The sequence below is a fragment of the Colletotrichum truncatum genome (assembly GCF_014235925.2).
Source record: "Colletotrichum truncatum strain CMES1059 chromosome Unknown Contig_0002, whole genome shotgun sequence".
NCBI lineage: Eukaryota > Fungi > Ascomycota > Sordariomycetes > Glomerellales > Glomerellaceae > Colletotrichum > Colletotrichum truncatum.
The window spans coordinates 4266057-4285494 of NW_027222399.1; the positions used below are offsets into that span (position 1 = coordinate 4266057).

At 51.5% G+C, this 19438-nt stretch overlaps 7 protein-coding genes across 7 annotated transcripts; 2 read left to right on the top strand and 5 right to left on the bottom strand.

Moving 5' to 3' along the window:
• Positions 1-144: 144 nt before the first annotated feature.
• On the bottom strand, positions 145-2399 carry CTRU02_204101 (flavin-containing monooxygenase; the record flags this gene model as incomplete). The annotated part of the gene is made up of 6 exons (XM_036728194.1): positions 145-712; positions 759-1015; positions 1095-1435; positions 1508-1656; positions 1711-1961; positions 2022-2399. The coding sequence occupies 6 exons, from the start codon at positions 2397-2399 to the stop codon at positions 145-147; spliced, it is 1944 nt and encodes a 647-aa protein (XP_036579903.1).
• Positions 2400-4065: 1666 nt separating this feature from the next.
• CTRU02_204102 (Killer toxin subunits alpha/beta 5) lies at positions 4066-5985 on the bottom strand (the record flags this gene model as incomplete). Its single annotated transcript, XM_070204329.1, has 4 exons — positions 4066-4109; positions 4400-5114; positions 5244-5604; positions 5975-5985. The coding sequence occupies 4 exons, from the start codon at positions 5983-5985 to the stop codon at positions 4066-4068; spliced, it is 1131 nt and encodes a 376-aa protein (XP_070062092.1).
• Positions 5986-6801: 816 nt separating this feature from the next.
• On the top strand, positions 6802-7695 carry CTRU02_204103 (uncharacterized protein; the record flags this gene model as incomplete). The annotated part of the gene is made up of 1 exon (XM_036728196.1): positions 6802-7695. The coding sequence occupies one exon, from the start codon at positions 6802-6804 to the stop codon at positions 7693-7695; it is 894 nt and encodes a 297-aa protein (XP_036579905.1).
• A 1797-nt stretch (positions 7696-9492) lies between these two features.
• Positions 9493-9758, bottom strand: CTRU02_204104 (uncharacterized protein; the record flags this gene model as incomplete). The annotated part of the gene is made up of 2 exons (XM_036728197.1): positions 9493-9636; positions 9702-9758. The coding sequence occupies 2 exons, from the start codon at positions 9756-9758 to the stop codon at positions 9493-9495; spliced, it is 201 nt and encodes a 66-aa protein (XP_036579906.1).
• A 2982-nt stretch (positions 9759-12740) lies between these two features.
• On the top strand, positions 12741-14362 carry CTRU02_204105 (ATP-dependent zn protease; the record flags this gene model as incomplete). The annotated part of the gene is made up of 2 exons (XM_036728199.1): positions 12741-13910; positions 13967-14362. 2 exons carry the CDS (start codon positions 12741-12743, stop codon positions 14360-14362), a joined length of 1566 nt encoding a protein of 521 aa, XP_036579907.1.
• A 128-nt stretch (positions 14363-14490) lies between these two features.
• CTRU02_204106 (uncharacterized protein) lies at positions 14491-16842 on the bottom strand (the record flags this gene model as incomplete). Its single annotated transcript, XM_070204330.1, has 5 exons — positions 14491-14777; positions 14845-15042; positions 15118-15272; positions 15338-16619; positions 16686-16842. 5 exons carry the CDS (start codon positions 16840-16842, stop codon positions 14491-14493), a joined length of 2079 nt encoding a protein of 692 aa, XP_070062093.1.
• A 491-nt stretch (positions 16843-17333) lies between these two features.
• Positions 17334-19413, bottom strand: CTRU02_204107 (ncs1 nucleoside transporter family protein; the record flags this gene model as incomplete). The annotated part of the gene is made up of 8 exons (XM_070204331.1): positions 17334-17666; positions 17714-18692; positions 18749-18785; positions 18808-18891; positions 18950-19021; positions 19075-19161; positions 19213-19279; positions 19357-19413. 8 exons carry the CDS (start codon positions 19411-19413, stop codon positions 17334-17336), a joined length of 1716 nt encoding a protein of 571 aa, XP_070062094.1.
• Positions 19414-19438: the final 25 nt, after the last annotated feature.

The following is a 19438-nucleotide window of genomic DNA, read 5'->3' on the forward strand; positions in this document are numbered from 1 at the left end:
AATATTCTGGCTAAGAAGCATCATCACTCAATACCACATGAGCAGCGCGTCGAGGCAGGAGCACACCTCGGAATCCGAGTTTCTCGCTTCGTTAAACGTTCTCCTCCTATCTTCAATGCTTTACATACTCAACATATAGCCCAGTTAAAGATTTGAAAGCAGGGCCCCTCCGTTCAAATCTTTGTATCCCCAATTAGAAACATCAGGCGTTTTTCGATATGCCTCCGGCAGGATGCCAACAAGCGTCCCTTTGATTTGCTGAGCAATCACCTTCGAAAACCATCTGTGTTGTGCAGTGCCACCTGCAAAAACCCAGAGGTTTTCTACATTTGGTTGACGCTTCCACAGCCCGCGGATCTCTCCTTCTGCATCAACTCCCCAAGTGCCCTCCATCTTGCTTGCAAACGCCTCTGTGCCTTCCCCGAGAATGCTGGGAAGACTGTGTCGAACATCCAGATTACCGAATCCGGTACACCAAACGACTGCGTCAGTCTTCACCTCGCTCCCATCGCTCAGTATCAATCCATCAGCCGTGTAAGCTGTAGGTACAAGTCCGGAACGGATGCCGACCTTGCGTGTGGTAATGAGCTCTATACCCTTGCCCATATCGACGAAGTGGCCACCACAGCGGTTGATAAGATTGACCAAGAGGTCGCCGGTCAAGGAATCTTCAACCCTTAGGCCGGCCCTTCTTACCTCGTCATACCGATTCCTAAACGAGTTAGATCATATTCAGTTTTGTATGAACAGCTGCTTACGGTTCTTCAAGTGCTTGCAACATATGGCATAAGGTCAAAAGAGGGCCTCCAACAGCTAGAGGACTTCCAGAAACCATTGCATCACAATCTTCCGTTGGAAGGAAATCGTAACTACCGAGGCCCGCGGGATGGCCCAGGTAGGGCATTGGGATTACGTATGTTGGGGATCGCTGAAGCATGGTGGTCTGAAGGCCTGCGTCATAACAATCCACCATCACGTCGAACGCGGTATTGGCAGAACCAACCACAACAACGGACTGGGTAAACTGTCAGCCGATATGCGGCAGTGAAGGTGCGACGTAGCCACAGAAACAACAAGAATGAAAAGTGACCTACCTTGGCACCACCATCAACCAGCAGTCCTCCATTTCGGAACTCCGATGAGTGAATGCTGGGACCCTTAAATAGCTCTCTTCCGGGTAGATCCGGTAGATTTATCCCAGAGAATCCAGCCCCAGTTGCAAGTATCAAACATTTGCAAGTTATGCTTCTTTCTCGTCCGCTGTTGCCGTCGTAGATTTTTGCTTTCCATAGATTACTGCCCGCTTCTTGTGTGGTTGCGATGACTCTCGATTGGTGTAGCACTCGGCGATCTAGGTCAAACTCTTCGGCAAAAGCGTGAAGTTGGTTGGCAAGCTCGTCCCGTGTCAACCCTGGGCCGGCTTTTTCAGGATACGCTGTATGAAAGTTTCAGTAACCACGGAAACCCAAGACCGCCGCAGAGCGAAATAAATAAGGGCCGTTCTTACATATGTATGGGGTTTCGCAGAATGATTTGTACGTGTGGAAACGCATGCAATCATATCGCAAAGCCCAGTTGTCTCCCACTTTCTTGTTGCGGTCAACCACAACATAATCGACGTTCATCGCCTTGAGTCGGCCCGCCAGGAGTATGCCTCTGCCTACATGTTAAGGATTATGAGAATAAGAGTGGAGCAAGGGCGCCACTTACGCGTTTCCGCCTCCGATAATTAGCACATCCGTCGTGATGTTCGCTTCCTCGGATAATGGAGTAGACGGCTGCCTCAAGAGGCTTTCGTCCTCTGGATGATCATCAAAGCCGGATAGCCATGTGCTCATGGACCAGATTTTCCAGCTTTGATAATCAAGTGTGTCGGCGCCTTCAGGAATTAACATGAACTTCCCTCGGCAATGGGTTCTTGGAGAATTGGTTGTAAAGTGAAAGCTGCCGTCAACCCATGACTGTACCAGTCCATTAGTATGTGATTACAAAAGTCGCCTCGGAATAGGGAAAAATCCAACCAAGCCATCCGAAGCTTTTACCACCTGAGCCGCCCCGAACTGCAAAGGACCAACTTCGCGCAGTTGGCATAGCTCGGTGAGGGCAGCAGCAATCGCTTTGTTTCCCTTGAAAGTTCTCATATGCGCTGTCAAAGATAGTGTATCCTTCCAATACGAAGAACGACCTTCAGAGGCATTGTCCGCAAATAGAGTGGCCACCGACAACAGATTCCTGTTCAAAAGTTCCTCTGAAAGCACAGAAACGACCTTCGATGCCACCTCAGTTGCGTCCACACTCTCCCAATTGCAATGCGGAAAGCCATCGGGGAGCGTTTCGTAGATTTGCGCCTTGATATCGGCCGTCGGAGGGTAATCTGGGAAATCTTTTGTCAGGGCCATGTTGAACAAATTCTCGAGCAATTCTGGTTATTCAACAAACAAGCAATTTTCTTCAGCTATCTTCAGGGTTCCCTCCCCTTATCAACAATCTATGGATGGTCCCCTCCCTAATGCGCCTAGGTGCATCCGCGTCGGCCTAATGCGTAGTTTCACGGACGGTGGCGCTGCCGGGCCGCAGATCTGAGCACACCGGTAGCCTAACAAAGGCTAGAGGTGACACAAGAACAGATGGACCTTGGGGAAGGCCGAGAGACATGTCTCAAAAAGCTGGATGATGGCTCCCGCCATTAGTCGGCCGTTTTGGAGATTATGTGCCGAAGGTCGCTTTCATGGCTTGCCGCTCGTTGAAGCGATGACGCCTGATTGGAACCGGTCACATGAAGTAGCAATGCACATGCCTCCCACCCGCAGTAGCGCCATGTGCGTTTTCCCATTTGCGTGCATTCTAATTGTAGTTTGCAGACATTCATAGGCATGGAGTGGCTACTATATCTGATGTTGACGTGGTGCACGCCTCGTGTTCATGCCTCAGTGCATTTTTGTCTTTCGTACCCTCTGCCGCTAGCGCCCAGGTGATTATCGTAAAATGCAACCTTTCGGAAGTACCCATAGCTTAAGTTTACCCCAAGGAATGGGACATGGGACTAATGCTCCAGTGCTGACATCACATGTAAACTGGTGGCGGTTGGAGGAGATTTCAGCCGTTCCAAATATGGCAGAAACAAACTCCAAGGATCTGTCAATTTTGATTACGAGGCATGAGATTCTGCCCTAAGTAAATCATGAAACCTCTGTTGGCGAGTCCTTTCCGAACCACACCTTTTGTACGGCTCAATCCTTTCCGTATAATTGTGTAGATAAGATGCAATGATTCTGGGGTGATACGACTCCAAAATGTCCGACCTGTTTCAACACGCTCAAGGGGGAAAAAGGAGAGCATGAAAGGACACTTGTTTAAGTCCAGTGTCTTCTGATTTCACAGAAGTCCGGGGTAAAAGTCAAATGAGCTGCCAAAATCTGGTGCACAAACCTTGCAAAGAACTGGTCGACACCACAAGCAAAATTCCACCTGATCTTTGGGTCCACAACGCCACTCGGCCCTCCGGGGGGTGCGGGGACCCGAATAAGTCGGGGTTAATGACGTCCACTGTTCGGCCTCGCGCCTTAGCTGGACCCTCGAGCTTGAAAACGGGGAAGGGGGTGTCGAGGCCCATAACTCTGCAACAACAGTAACCCTGTAGTTGGTTGAGCCTTGGCTAACACTGATGAAAAGTACGACGGTCATTCCTGGGGCGATATGCTTCGCACATAGCGTCTAGATGGCCTATCCATGTTCTCTCCAGTGAGCAGTACCGCGCCTTCCGCTGGCACACGGCGTGCTAAAGCTTTAGTGGGATGTTCTACCCGGGCTGCGGCTTAGTGCATCGCACACTCCAATGTCATGAGCCTGGAGTCCGCGTTCTTAGTCTAGGGAACTTTAGTAAACATAAGCTACTACTAGCCAGAGAAAGTGACCCACAAGCCGTAATACTAGAAGCGGAACTTTATTGCGCTTGCAACTACCCATATTGCTCTTATGACTCGTTCCTGGTTCAAATTCTGGTTTTACACCTTTTAGGTAGTTTGGAACAAGCGTTCTGGTATCGGCAGCGGCGGTGATGTTGCCTCAGCTGAAATGAGGCCTCTTAGGAGGGCTCATATTGCCGTACCCTAAGCCGAATGTTCAGGTTAGCTATCATATAATTGGGGCCATGTGACAGATGTTAAAAGAAGTAATTATTCTTATTAGAAAGGCAAAATTAGTTTTCATAATTGGTTAGGTTCTACGTAACAAGTCTTTTCTTGTTCCAAATCGAGCTATTCAGTCTATTAAAAGGACTGGAACAAACATACATAGAGTAGTTAGTTACGTTACTCAAGACCGCCATTCTGCAGCAGAGCTTATATATGCTGCAACGGGGTAGGAAAGCGGGTTAGAAGGGATAGGGGATTTTACATACCCCAAGTATCCTTGTTGAAACTCTTGAGCTCGTCGATGGTCACGCCGTTGAAGAAAGCTATCTTGGAACAGGAATCGCCATACTTGATCTGATATGCAGCACACGAGCCGTCCCTTTTTTGCTTTGGACGGATGTCTGGCAGTTTGCCTGTTGTGCAGCAGACACGCTGGCCAGGCACCAGAGTAGAGCATAGTTTAGTGTCGTCGTTGTACTTGTAGAGCTGCGCCGCGGTGAGGCCATTGCCGATTCGTGTGACTAGCTTGCCGCAGTCGTCGCCATCATCGACCGTTTCCATGCGGCACGTCCCATCAGCGTTGCCCTCAGGCTCCGGGGCTGAAGGTAGGTCACCGGAGGTACAGCAGATCATCTGACCGACGGTCAGAGTGGAGCACAGGCTGGATGACGGGTTGTACTTGTGCGAGTCGGCAGCCGTTAGGCCGTTGCCGCATCGGGTGAGCAGAGTCGCGCAAGTGTTACCGCTATCGACCTGGATGGCTCGGCAGTCGGCACGGGCGTGCAAGAAGCGGGAAGACCGTGCCGCGATGGTCGAGTCACCCGTCGAGTTGTTATTGGGAAGGCGAGTGGGTGGTATGGCGGGCTTGACGATGTCGATGATGGTGCTATTGAATAGGTAGTCTTCGGCGTACGGTGTCGTGTCGACACAGGAGCCATTGGACCACCGGCTCGCAGCATGGTGGAAAGTGTGAAGTCGGAGCTGGTGGCGGCAATGAGACCAAAGATCTGATCGCCGGTGCGGTCCTCGCAGACCTGGACGAGGACATATCGGGACTCGGCGACGCCGGGTCCGTTGAGCAGGGCTACGAAGGTGTCGAACAGCACTCACCGAGCGAGCGCCGACGTATACACCAACTGTCGTATCGCCCATGGTAGCGAAAAGAATGGAGCGCTCCTCGGCTCGGTAGCCGAACTCCAGATAGGTCCTGAGGTGCCGGAAGCTCTGGGCGGCAACCCTGCCTCCGGTGTCACTGGCGGATTTGGCAGGAGTCCAGCCAATATGGGGAACGACCTCCTCCGTCTCGGCAACGGAGGCGACGTAGTACGGAGCAGCAATTCTACGGAAGTTGTTTGCCCAGACGTTGCAAGCACTGATGCGCTGCCTAGTCGTGGTGAGAGTGCTGATCGAGAGTTGGAAGACCAAGGGCCGGTTGCAGGCCGGAAGCTGACCAACCTCACCGACAACAGTCCTGTTAGAGGGATCAAGACCAGAGTTGAAACAGGTCTCCGGGCATCAATCCCCGGTAGGAGTCAGGGCGCTGACACCAGCGACAAGAGCGCTAGTCAAGCCCAGCCAGAGAAGGACTCGGTGGCGGCGCGATGTCCCCATGTTCGATGTGATGGGAGGCTTGGTCTTGAGACAAAAGGAAAACAGATTTGAAGAGAACAAGATGATGTTAAAGAGAAGGTCAAAAGAGTGGCATAGCTAATAGCAGGCGGAAGTCGCGTGTCTCGAGCAATAAAGAGACCTTGATGGCAGAATCACTCGTGTGTAAGTGGTCTATATATCTAAATTCTAGTAGAGATTCTGGACTCTGTCATATGCTCCAGCCGGCTGACTTGGCGATCATATCTACCAGGCATCGGCACGATGTGTAAGTCAGACAAGCTTGGCCGAGGCCTTCAGATGGTGTTCACTGAGGTACGTCTAGCCATGCCAGGAACCAAATAAGCTGGTAAGGTGTAAACTCAATAAGTTGACGCAGTAATGAATGCAATAAGTCTGTGTCTTAGAATACAGAAGATTGGCTGCATCCATGTCAGGGGCCGGACTCTCCTGTCTGCGATGGCATCGAGCATGTATCGACCCCGCCAACTCCAGCCGTGAGCAAAGGATTCAGATCCGGACAAGACCCTGACCAGTGTGGCCCTGTGCGGGACAGGTGAACAGGAAGTAGCATGTGAGCGCATGGCTTGGACACTGTAAGCGCGTTAGGCGATAGGCGGGACAAGGTACTGCGGTATATGAAGAATCTGCGTTCTGGTTCATTTCACGGGCAAATTGCTGGGGTTTGGGGTCCAAAAAACCCCAGGGATCGGACGCTGTTGCACTCGCAGCCTTATAAGGGTCCCGTCCAACGCCGGAAGGGGTAAATAGACCGAGATAATCATACAAAAGAGCGAATCGGCCGGCTAGAAGTGGGGCCGCCTGTTCCCCGGCCGAAACCGGCTGAGCCCGGTCGAGCAGCCCTGCAGGGCTAAGCCGGCTTCACGGATGTACAACCGTCACGGCTGTGAGTATCGCAGAATGATGTACTCCACGGTGCCCCCAACAAGCTGCAATCCGCCCACTGTGTCTATCTCTTGTCCTCTCTTGGAAACCATCATCCTCATCCATCATCCACAGCAGTCATCGTCAACCGCAACAACGGCCGGTGCCGCCAAACATGCGGCTATTTCTCCTTCTATTCGCCTTCTTACGCCTTTTTCTCACGGCTGCGCTAGCTCAGGACCAGAGTCAATCCCGGCAGCTGCCCGCTAACCTCCAGGTCGACCTCGTCTTCCCGCGCGCAAACGAGACGTACTCGCCGACGCAATGGTTTCCCATAGTCTTCGATGTGACGAATCTCGATGCCGTCTGGCCTCTGGACCTGTATGTGGACATTGAGATCTATAGCATGGCCTGGAGAATCAATGGCACCGGCTCCTCCTCGTGGCAGGACGTCGCCCCGCGTATCGACCGCGCCCTCCTGCAAGAAACCTTCAACTCTACCGCGCCCGGTCGGCACTTCTTTCACACTTCCATCGTGAATATGACCAACGCCACCACAGACCAGTATGTGGTCCGCTGGGCGCTTAACCTCGGGCCCCGCTGCTTCGACCACGGCACTATCGACGAGAAGGGCTGGTCCAGTGGGCCTAAGAGTGGCGGTAACCGCGTCATCGTGTTTAACACTTCGCCTAACGGCCAACTACCCGATATCGAGGCCACTATGGACGCCTGCCCAGTCTCCAACGACGAGAACTCGGTCGCTGTGCGGGTCACCGATGCCAAGTATCCCAGCGAGCTGCTAGATGAGGACGGGCGTCAGGAGATGTGCCCGGTGTTTACCACGGGGATCCAACCAGAGACCTGCATCTACAAGCCCCTCGCCAGCGAGCTGGCCGCGAACGTGTCGGCCAAGATTCTTGATCAAATGGGATGTCAAGAGGGAACGTGGCAGACCATCACGGCGCCCTGTCAGAAGAAGGAAAGCAAAGCCTCGTCTCTGAGGCTGGGTTCTACTATGATCTGGGCTCTGCTGGTCCTTGTTTTGGCCGAATGTAACACCGTGGCGTAGAGACGTCCACTCGGGCCTCCAGCAGAACTGCCAGGAGCCTGCAAAGCAAGACGCATTTCGCACACAGCTTACATCGTCCCAGTTTCATGTCCGATGTCGGGATCGAGGATGTGAATTCGACTTCCCACTTGGCACAGGATACACGGATACCCAAGTCGTTTTCAAAACGGGCCACAGAGCCGCTTCTGGTTCAAATATTAAGTGTGCCTGGAACAAGCGGGGACGATTCAACTTCATACGTTGGAACCCAGCCGCCGGCTCTACCTGCACAGGCTTGTGGGCCAACACCTATGCTTGCGTCGGGCTTGTGAAGAAACCTTCTCGCTAGGGATGATAACTTATTAAAAGTAAGTCAGACATCTACTGTAGTGCAATGGCCTAATTCATCGATTGTGGATGACTTGCAGGGCTCGTTAGCGTAGACTGAAAGAAGTTAGAAAAGGTTGGATTGCTTCGCAGAGCCGGGTATCTGGAAAGTCTCCATCGAGGAAGTATGCATCTTTGACAGTTTCATAGTCTGTGTGGAATATTACGTGGCGAAAGACGCATTTCGCGATGGTGAATAGTTTACGAATAAAATATAAACTTAGGGTGAAAGCCGAATTGGGCGATGCATGCATTTAGGGGGCCAGCACTTAAACACAACTGGCAAGACGTTGGAGACTATTTTGGACTATACGGCAGTCCAATACAAGCCTCGCAATCACAATCATTCGCCACTACGTCACAGACATACAGGACAAAACTTTTTAGGTCCTTAGATGAGCTGTGAATGACTTGCACAATACAAAATGTATTAGGTCGATAGACCCTTCTGGATTATCGGCATTGTTTCAACCGAAATCAACATAGCAGAGAGAAAACCTCCAACTTCCAAGCCTCACTTGTTTTACTTGAACGATCTAGTTGTTAAGACCGGTTAAGAATGCCTAACAGGCAACGTCGGGCCTAACTTGGACGAAGGCTGCCGCATGATATTTGTAGGAAATACGGAAGAATAGTAGGTCACCTCCCAAGGGAAGAACTATTGACTGAAGAATAAGTTATGTAGAGATAATGTAAGGCTATAATAATACGACTCTTGGTATATCGGTAGCCGATGCTGACGATATCGGTACGCGATAATAAGATTGTTGGTACTTAGAACAGCCTTGCGCCTCAATGTGTGGAGCTCTACTTCGGGACCAGTTAACGTTAAATTTAAGTCAAATCGTCAACCTATTACAATACAGTGTTTCCAGAATTGCTGTAAGTGTGAATCATAAAGTCGCAAATAAATTAATGAAGCCTTGGACAACATTGACATTCACAGAGGGAAGGCTTTTTCCCATTTCGTCGATGTGGAAGTTGACCTGCCTTACTTACCTCTGTCACTGCTGTTTCGATTAAGTTTCTCTAGAACATCAGTATAAGGCCAACAGAGAAGCGATATTATGCCTCAGTGTTCGTTTCATATTGATAGGAAACGTACCTGTAAGACATCACGAGATATGCGACCATCAAAGAGCCTCGTTATGTGTTAGGGTGAGGACAGCTTGAGAATGAGGTTCGTCCTCCCTATGGACTTCAGATCACGTAACATGAGCTGTCTTCGCCTAGTGGTCCCAGGTAACCAAAGCAAATCGATTTATTCTTTTTGTTAGATGGCTGTTTATGCATAATTCCATGGTATCCGCTTTCGTTCTAGGCCCGTAAACTCGTATCCTCTCATTCCGTCTAACTTCAAAAAATAAGATGAAAATCTTTGTATGCAGTGACTACTCCAAAAAGGTCCCTTTTTTTTTTTTTTTTTTTTGATCATTTGGGGCAGTTGGCAGAGTTTCCGCTTCTCCGACACGTCTGTCCTTGCTTTTGGGCGCAGCTGCCGGAAGTGCAGAATAGCTTGTCGCCACTCTTGGTCTCCTGGCATTCGCCTTTGGCTGTGCATTTTCCGTCTTGAGCCTGCGTTGCTTCAGTCAGTGATCTACGGTCAAAGTGGTTACGTTCAGAATCGAAGCTGCGCTTACCAAGACGGAGGTCGCAAGACCAAGTACTGTAAGAACGAAGAATTTGTTGATCTGCATGATGGGATGTATTATGCGACAGGTTTGTATTGTCAATGGATGGGACGAAAAGATGAGTGACTACCCAGGGTAACGTCTAGTATTTATGATTACTCTGAAAAGTGAAAGTTACCGGTCGGCTTACAAGTACTCTCAACCTTCGTCCGTTCCCACTTAATCTATTTGAAGCACAAACCCCAGTTTGGGCACTGGACGTGTCAAGCCATAGCTCAGCCCAGAAATCGAAGTCTTGAGACTCGAAAGGTTCGAGAATTGTGGTGGCGTGCCACTTTTTCGCCGCGAAATCCTTGCTTGATCGGGAGGACAAAGTGGTGCGTTGGGGGGTAGCCTGAGACAGGACTAATCCGACTAACCGTGCAGTCAGCCCTGAACGGACAAGGTGTATCCATCAGAGAGAAAATTCTCTGAGACGTGCCATGGAATATGGTGGCAGAGACCTGTACGCGCGGACCGCTCTCTGGCTTAATACGTCGTAACTTCAGACAAAGCTCTCATTCGTATGCTCCGAGACCGAACGCTGACCCTCACTAGTTTCTTTCGATATAGACTAAACGAGACGGAGTAATGGCATGGCTGGGATTTATGGAAAGAACCGCCTATTTTGTTGTTTCCTCGACGTGGAGATTGTTATTAGATGTAGTCAAAATTATCTTCTGACTCTAGGTACAACTATGGCAGATGGGTCATCCGGTCGCTATCCGTGGCAGTCGTTTTGAGTTCTTGTTCGCTTGTCATTGCCAAGGCTCAATTACTCGCCGTCTGGCATTTTCACGGAGATGCCCGCGGTCGCCGAGGCCGGTGTCCTAAGGATGCGAGTTCCTAACGCCGCTTACCTCATGACGTTCAGTCACGTAGGCTCGGCAAGCTTCCAGTAGACTTCATCACCATGCTCCCACATCACGGTTGAAAGAGCTTGAGGCCTTGTTATCTCCAGCCCCAAGTGTCTGTGGCTTGTCGCATCTACCGTAACCTTTGCAGCCAAGGCCAAGAGTATATTAACAGGCTCCATCGAAATACGGACCCATCGTCCAAACAGTGCCGAAACGGGTCTCATTTACCGATGGATTCGGTCTGCGGGATTGTGCTTACCATTCCGCCGGGTTGGCCGGGGGTAGCCGTTGCCGAAGATCCACTACTACCGGACCGAAAACCTGATCAGTAGGGTTGATAGTAACCTCCACTGGCAGAGACGGCGGCTTCTTGGATGTTCGCAGTCGACGCCGTGGAGACGGACAGGATGCAGGGTATGGCTGGTAACTGTCCCCGGGTCTTCTTCAAAGGTACAATGGAGTATTTTTATTAATGAGGAGAATAATGGCTTTGAAGCGATTGGAAGACACCGATTTTCGTGAGAATACCAGAATATTCTACCAACTATTCAAAAGTTTGATTCAGACGTACTGTCAGCGGCGATGTCTCCAAAGGTGTACATGCTAAGCGACTGCTTTGGCCACCTTTGGGCTTTTTTCGGGACTAATGGCATGTATCTATTCCTTTGAGACCCAGACCATCGACTTGTAGGAGTCCCGTCTATATCACAGTCTCAGAAGCTCAATAGTCTCCCAAGTTTACGAGAAACCATTTCCTTTGTCTTTTACCATTGGGAGACAGATTGGTATCACTCATTCGCTATTTTTTTTCGCGTCTCTAGCCTCCAAGATCTCTACAGTCTATTTCTGTGATAAGTATCGTAGAACTTTAGTCATACAATGGCGAGTAGATAGCTACAGTTTAGTTCCCTCCAGGATGCTCATTGCACTCGTTTAGCATGTTGCCTAGTACAGTCTCTCTCAGATGTCGCAACTGGACACCAAGTCCAGGCTGAGATGTCATGGTCTTTCTCAATTACTCACGCCAATTGGCACTCTCGCCAGGATATAACCCATTTCAGGCCAATACTTGTATTGTCCCTCGACTAGAGGCCGGAGCGAGGTGACGAAGCTGATGACGAAGCCTGCGACACAAGATGAGGTGCGGTGGTAGGCTGAATTGCAGATATGCACAGAAGCGGCGGGGGCCTTAAATTGATTGACACTGCAGGTAGAAAGGCAGACAGATTACCCAAGGGCCAACGTCAATTCCTTACCTAGTCGAGTGCAACGTTGCTATGATATAGACCGATCCCCTATAAGGAAAACCTGAAGTTTGCAAAATTGCTGCTTAAAATAAACAAACAAACACGATGTAACTATCTCGGTTGTCCTGAGCAAATAGTGTGGTGACCAAGTCATCGGTTTTGAGCAGTTCAGTTTGGCCTATATAAAAAGCTCCATTTATTTCCAAGGCAAATTCCCTGGATGTCTTGGTTAAAGCAGAACATCGGGGTCAATTAACCCGTCAACTATTTATTGAATTGTTTCCCTCACGCCTATGATTAGCACAACAAAATAAATAATTCCAGCCATTAACCCATTTCAATTGCAAATTTGCTCTAGTGAAAGAGCGAGACTATGTTTGCTGCAAGTAAGAAAACCTCCGTCAGCAAGCCTTAAACCAACCAAATTCGCACAAGACCCCAGACGCCAAGTCGCTAATGGCTCTGCGGGCGCCCGGGATAGCCCCCGCCGAAGTCATCGCTAGTGGCGCAGCAGCTCTCACCCCCTACCTACCCCATTCGCCCGGCGCCTGTAGTAGCTGTATGGTTGGGTGAGTAATTGGCGAATGACAAAACGTCATCACACCACAGGGGGAAGCGGCACAGCTTACTACGTGGGTAGCTTGGCCCATACGAGCTTTCTCCAACCTCCTGGCGTGGCACCTTACGACGATCACTAGGCAACAATCCATGCCCTGGCTTGTTAGTAGAGAGCTGCTCCTCCCCCGCAGCCATATGCTGCTCCCCCCGACTTTTGCTTCTCCATCCTCAAATCTCCAATCAACCAAATCCTCTGGAGCTTCGACAAACAACTCCATTTGAGCTTCTTCGGAGCAAATATAACACAAGACGCTATTTCGAGAGACTCCGAACCTAAATCACTCAATATGCCGGCCTTTCCCCGTTGGAACACAACCCAAAATGACTACCCGATGCCGATAGTCCCCCGAGAAGCTCCCCGACTTCCTCCCCGTAGCATACCGTCGTTGACGGCGACGACGTCGTCGACAACCAAGAACAACACACCTAACACTTCAGCCTCATCCGATGCCACCAAATCTTCCGAGCGTAGTGGTGATAGTACGACAAACGAGTACTACACTCACTCTAGCGCTAAACGTGTCAACACTGACTTGGTAATCACCAAGGCCCTGAAGGAGCAATACCCGCATCTTGAGCTCGTTGTGATCCCAGAGTCCGTCTCCTACGATACCCAATGCAATCTCCTGGCCTACGCCCATGCCGGCTTTGCCACCTACGAGCCTATCGAAGATGACGGCGACGCCCTCCCCTCTTCGTTGGAGTGGCTTGTCTACCTCCCGCCCGCACGTCGCATGGACGGCAACCTGGGCGGTCTTGCCAACGCCGTCATCTACGGCAAGTACCTTTACAAGTGGAAAGGCTACGAGTTTATTGTATACCTTATCGATGGTCGCGACAGCACTTCAGGATACATCCAAACCAAGAACTATTATGTATTGACTCCCGAGACGCACTACGTTGACCAGCTGGTCCTCGCCGCCGGTTCTTGGAGCGCCGACCTGCACGACGAGGTATGGGTGTACGACCAGGGAATGTGGCAAAAGAGCCGCGACTTGTTTGAGAGCACGCGAAATGCCACGTGGGACAACGTTATTTTGGACGAGGACATGAAGAAGGCCCTCATCGACGACCATTGGTCATTCTACAATTCGCGCGAGACGTACCAGAAGCTCAAGGTTCCCTGGAAGCGCGGGCTCATTTACTACGGGCCCCCGGGCAACGGCAAGACCATCTCCATCAAGGCGACGATGCGCATGCTGTACGAGAAGAATATTCCCACCCTCTACGTCCGAACATTGACCTCATACGCCGGTCCCGAGTATTCGCTCGGTCAAATCTTTGGTAAGGCGCGTCAATTCGCGCCCTGCTACCTCGTTTTCGAGGACCTCGACACTATTGTGTCCGACAACGTGAGGAGTTACTTCCTCAACGAGATAGACGGTCTCAAGGCCAACGACGGCATCTTCATCATCGGTAGCACCAACCATCTGGACCGCCTCGACCCTGGTATCTCTGTAAGTCCGCCCTCTTTGTGCTACAGTAGCAAGGTCACCCGCTAACTGCAGCCCAGAAACGCCCCTCTCGTTTTGACCGGAAGTACTACTTCCCCGAGCCTAATCTGGAGCAGCGTGTCGCCTACTGTAAGTTCTGGCAAAATAAGCTCAAGGGGAACAAGGAGGTTGAGTTCCCTGACAAGCTATGCCGCGCCATTGCCAAGATCACCGACAAGTTCAGTTTCGCCTACATCCAGGAAGCATTTGTCGCTGCTCTACTCGCCATCGCGCAGAGGCAAGACAACGGTGTCAAGCGTGATGAGATTGAGGCTTTGACCGAGCAGATGGAGGATGACTGGCTTGGAGTTGTTGACGCCTCGGCCGAAGATGAGGACCTGGAGAAGCTGATTCTGTGGGTGGAGATTAAGAGGCAGGTTGAGATTCTTCGCGAGGGCATGGAGGAGAAGGAATAGATGGTGGGTCGTGGTGTACGTTTTGTTAGCATACGTGAGCATTCTCAGGAGTCCAGACAGAATTCAGTCATAAGGCGTAATCAAGATTCTTCAATCGGCAGCCTGATATTAGAACGCAGGTGGACCTGCTAGTGGCTCGGTGTCGCATTGGTAAACGAAGATGACGCATCTGCCAAAGGCAGTTGTCGCAAAAGCTCCGGCCCTTGAATAAAAAACGAGTCCAGCCGCAGCATCACAGGCCGAATCAGGAGTTTCGAGGTGTCATCTGCTAGCGCCTCCAGCCTTTGTAACGACGTATGGAAACGTTCGATCAAGCGCCAGGGAACCCATGCTGATTCCCCGTCGGAATCCTCTCTTGCTAGGAGGAAGAGATAGATGAGGAAATTCCCGCAGAGGATGAGCTGGGACCGGGCATCTGCATTTCCTGGTCAGCTTCATGTTCCTAGCTGCAATTAGAAGATGGGGGGGTCGAGTGAACGTACGGCGGCCCCAGAAGCCCTGTAGGTCTTCGGCCGTCACTGCGTCTATGAAAGTGGTGAATCCTTGGTACTCCGTGACTGCTGTTCTGAACCAGCGTCGCAGACTCGATGAGGTGTCTTTTTTGGCCTCCGTCGTCGCCGGACTCATGAGTGCCCGGAATAAGAGGGCCAAGTAGGCGTAGTATGCCAGATGGAGGGGTGCTGGTCGCGTCGGTCAGTTGTAGTCGTCGTTGGAAGCACATATCCCCCCCCCCCCCCCCCCCCCCCCCCACTCACCATTATTCGATGCGCCAACTGCCCTTTCTGGAGGAGGCATCGCGAGACACTGGGGCAGCAACGCATCCCAGCCACTAAGTCGGTTCTTCAGTCCAAGCAAGCGGCTACTTTTTGTCGATTCTTCGCCCTCTGGGGGTCTCAGGCGAGGGACTTGGCTGGACATGGATGGTCAGGATCACTACCGTAAGGAAGCACGTCTAAAGTGACAAGGGGGGCTTACAAGCTGCAATCGATCAGATCTCGTAGTGTCCGAGAGACCTCTACCAATTTCAGAAATCGAGCACCTGTGACATGCTGAAAACTTGCGCTAGCGGGGTCGACCATCATCTGGAGCTCCTCAGGTACGTCTTCGTCACTCCGCAAATCGTCCATGGTGATGTCCGAGGTGTTGAACGAGGCGGCGTAAATGTGAGGGGGGTTACCGTGGCACACGGCAGACCAGACGTCGGCGACATACGTGGCCCACCAAAGCTTTCTCCGCAACCTCTTCTCCCAGGGCGCGATGCGCCACCGTTCTGCGTCTTGGTGGAGGCCAATCATCTGCGCCGTGGCGACTGCTTGGGCTGTCGAGGTCCACGTACGAGGATGCTCGATGCTGTCGACGTCGTTGGGCTTGACGTGCAGTAGAAGCAGGCCGGCTTGTAGTTTGGCCAGGTTAGGAGCGTCGAGTTCTCGCTGCAGAGAGTCCGTTGCGTAGTCCGCGAGCTGGTGCTGCTGGAACGGAAAGGGACCCTTCAATGACGGTTCCCTTTTCCCAGAGACGGAAGCCAGGGCGTAGACTGCCCCCCGTAGTGACGCTGGGAGTTTTGTCTTGTCGGCGGCGTACTGTCTTAGGAACCTCACTTTGGAAAGGATCGGGAGGACGGGGTGGACGTGCTTGAAGTACAGCCGGACGAGGATGGGGCCGTATGGTCCGACCAGGTCCTCCACGGCGCGCGAAGCGGCCTTCTTTGCGGCGTCGTCGTGTTTCGCGAATTCGTCCTGGAGAAGGCAGAAGTGGACCGGAGGGTCCCAGGGGTACTTGCTGCCTGCGTAGACTTGAATCATGTCTGCGTCGACGTCGTCCGGACTGCTGAGGATGCCGGACCGGATGGAGTCCAGGAGGTGGGTATCCTGCTCCGCTGCCGGGCCCATGCTGTGCGCCGTTCGGTTCACGTTGTCGTCTAGTGTCCATAGTCCGTTGGGCCCGGGGCGAGGGGTGCTTACGGATGGAGACGAGACGGGGAGATGATGTGCTCCGGCGTTCTGGTTGGGGTGATGTGAGGGTGGATCATGGGGTGTGAAGCTGGAGTTTCCCTCCTCTGAAGCATTGCCATCGTAGGAAATGACCAAGGCAGGTGTCGAGGGGCTCTCAAGTTGTCTAGACCCTGGTACAGATGACTCTCGGGCAACTTCGTTCTCGGGTTGTGAAGTCCTCTCGGGACCGGATGATGCCGAGGATGAAGGGGCTGCACCAGGCGCTGATGATTTGCATTCAAGGCCTCGGCCCTTGCAGAAAAGACCTAGTTTCTGTTACTTGTGTTCCTATAGTCTCGAGAAATGATTACAAAGGTGATTGTGATACCCACATGGAGGGACAGACGTGATGACGCAGACCGTCTTCCTTTTTCGGCAAGTATCGCAAGGCCTATTCTTTCGACTTCTCCACTGCCTGGCGCTACCGAAATCGCTCTGGACCTGGAATTTGCGTCGTCGCGTGTCACGCGGGGTCCCATCTGGAGGCATGACTTATTCAAGGGGCAAGCTTCCGAGATCGTGGGGTTTGTGTGGTTGTTTGCCGAATGGAACTCCGGGGGAGGTAAAGTTGGCCGATGGCTCAGGGTCCAGTTTGCCGATGAGTGGGGCTGATAACAGGCCTGTATTGTTATTGTTAGTGCATCCGATAATGTAAGGCGAAGGTCCGTGTTGGGATATCCACAGGCATCGTGATTCATATTTCGTGCTCTATCTTTGGTTTAATCGCGAAATCTTATGATGCTCTAACTGAAGAGGAAGGGTACAAGAAGAAATTCAATTATATATGAGAAGATTTGGAGAAATTGGGCGCTGTCAACACCGTCTGGCAACTTCATAGTCTGGAACTGGTATGTCCTAATATCAAGATGACAGCAAGGTAGATATATCGCAAAACGCAAAATCATTCATGTGTGGGATCAAAAGCATCAATTCAATAGAAAAAACACCGCCATAGATACGACAAGTTTACACAATTAAAATTATACATCTTCCTTCGTAGCAGAAACAGTATTGCCTGCCTTTCCCCCTTGCTCCGGCCATGCATCCACCACATTGGGTGTCTCAGCGAGAGTAATATCCCATCTTCCAAGATGGAACTCCTGAAGTTCCCTAGCAGAAGGGGCATTCTTGACGAAGGAATCAAGATTCCTGGCCGGGAACACTCTATGGAGAGCGGCATAGACGACACAGCTGGATAAAAGACCGTACATGTAAGACATGTAGTATAGCTCCGTCGCCCCATCGGTTACCGTAAACGAAGTATCTACAGCAGCGACAAAACCAGGCATACATGGAATGACACCCACGAGCCACTGTGATGGTTTAGCAGACATCTCGAAACTGGCCATGAAGGACTTACCGCTACAGGTGCTCTCCAATTACATCCGTAAGAGAACCAGTATATGCTCTCTAAGTCACCGCGATACAAATCATCAACATTGATCTTCCTCTTATTGACGACCAAATAGCTGGAAATCATCAGACCCGTCATTGGTGCGAGGAAAACACTGTAGCTAGACAGCACGGTCAAGAAAGTCGTGGCAGTGTTAACGAGACGCCAGGGGTTGACAACGATACTAAAGATTGCCGTAATGTAGGCGCCCCGACGAATGTTGAGATATTTCGGAAACGTAGCGGCCAAGTCGAACCCTCCCGCCAACGCGTTACCAGGCACGTTGACGCCAATCTGTGAGATGACCAGACACAATCCCGCAAAGAAACACGCCGCGCGTGTGCCGGCAGTCTCGTTCTGAGCAAGCAGCTGTGCGAACAGCGATGGCGGGTTCCAGATAGCCTCGCCTCCAAAGCGGTGCTGCGTAGCCGCCGTGACAAGAATCCCAATCAATGAGCTGAAGATTCCGTAGAATGGGAACGAAATCGCTTGGCCAATGATGGCGTCTTTCGGCCGTGTCGCGAAGCGCGAGTAGTCATTTTGATTCAGAATACCAGCCGCAATCGAACCGATTGTCGAGACGATGCCATAAACCATGAGCCACGCCACACTTTTTGGCCCTCCCGTATTAGGTAGCGCTGAGCCGGATGTTATGGTATTGCCGAAGCCGGAAGGCCCCATTGTTGCGAGGGCCCAGATGAGGAGGACGGTAAAGAAGACGAAGGTGATGGAGCAGGCGAAACGAAAGAACTTCTCGAGGCGGTGGGGGCGAATCCAGAGGACGGGAAGGCTAATGATGCAGAATATTATGTAGGACACGAACTGGGCGGTCGTCATGCCGGTATCTGAGGGCATCGTGTTGGGGATATGGGATTCGAGACGGGGGTCCCAGGAGAGGAGAATGACGTGGATGCATTCTCCGCCAACCCAGGCCGTGAAGCCGTACCTATAGGCGGTTGTTAGAATTGCTCAATGTATTGAAGAAAAGATCGAAGAGCGAACCAGACTGTGACATATTCGTTAACTTGAGTGGGCAACCCTGGGTCAAGAAGGAGACTTACCTAGGGATAGAAAGATACGATTCCAGATGGTGAATTGGGACCCCCACATGCCCCATACTGCTCGACTGTAGACAGGAAAGCCGACTTTGATTGATGTCAGCTTCTTCGAGAGGCGATATGACTTGGGATGATGCGAGCATACGGTGATAATAGCTTCCCGGTAGGGAATTGAGAATGACGACTCCAGTCGCGATGAGGTTACCAAGAACAATGCCTGTTGGAACGTCAGCCCACCTGCTGTGAGGCTTACTCTAGTCCATCCCTCACATATGAACGCCTGCCACCACGTCAGTCCAAGTGGGATGAGGGCACTGCCGGTGAGGTAGGTGGTGATGTTGCAGTTGACAAGCAGCCCTGTTCAGGGGTTAGTTCTCAAGTTTGTCACAATACCTATCTGCAACCTACAAAAGTTGTGGAACATCAGTAAGCCCCAGGTCCGTCGCTTGGACTCAATGGGTCGGATGTCATCGTTCTGCCGCGTTGACACACTTATTAGTCATTCTAATCGAGGTTCGAGGGAGTGGCGTCGATTCAGGGTAGAAAACGTACAATCCATCGCGAGACAAAGGGAAGTTCCACACGCTGCAGGATGGTCCGTAACCCCATGACTGATGGAGTCCTGTTTGCTGCG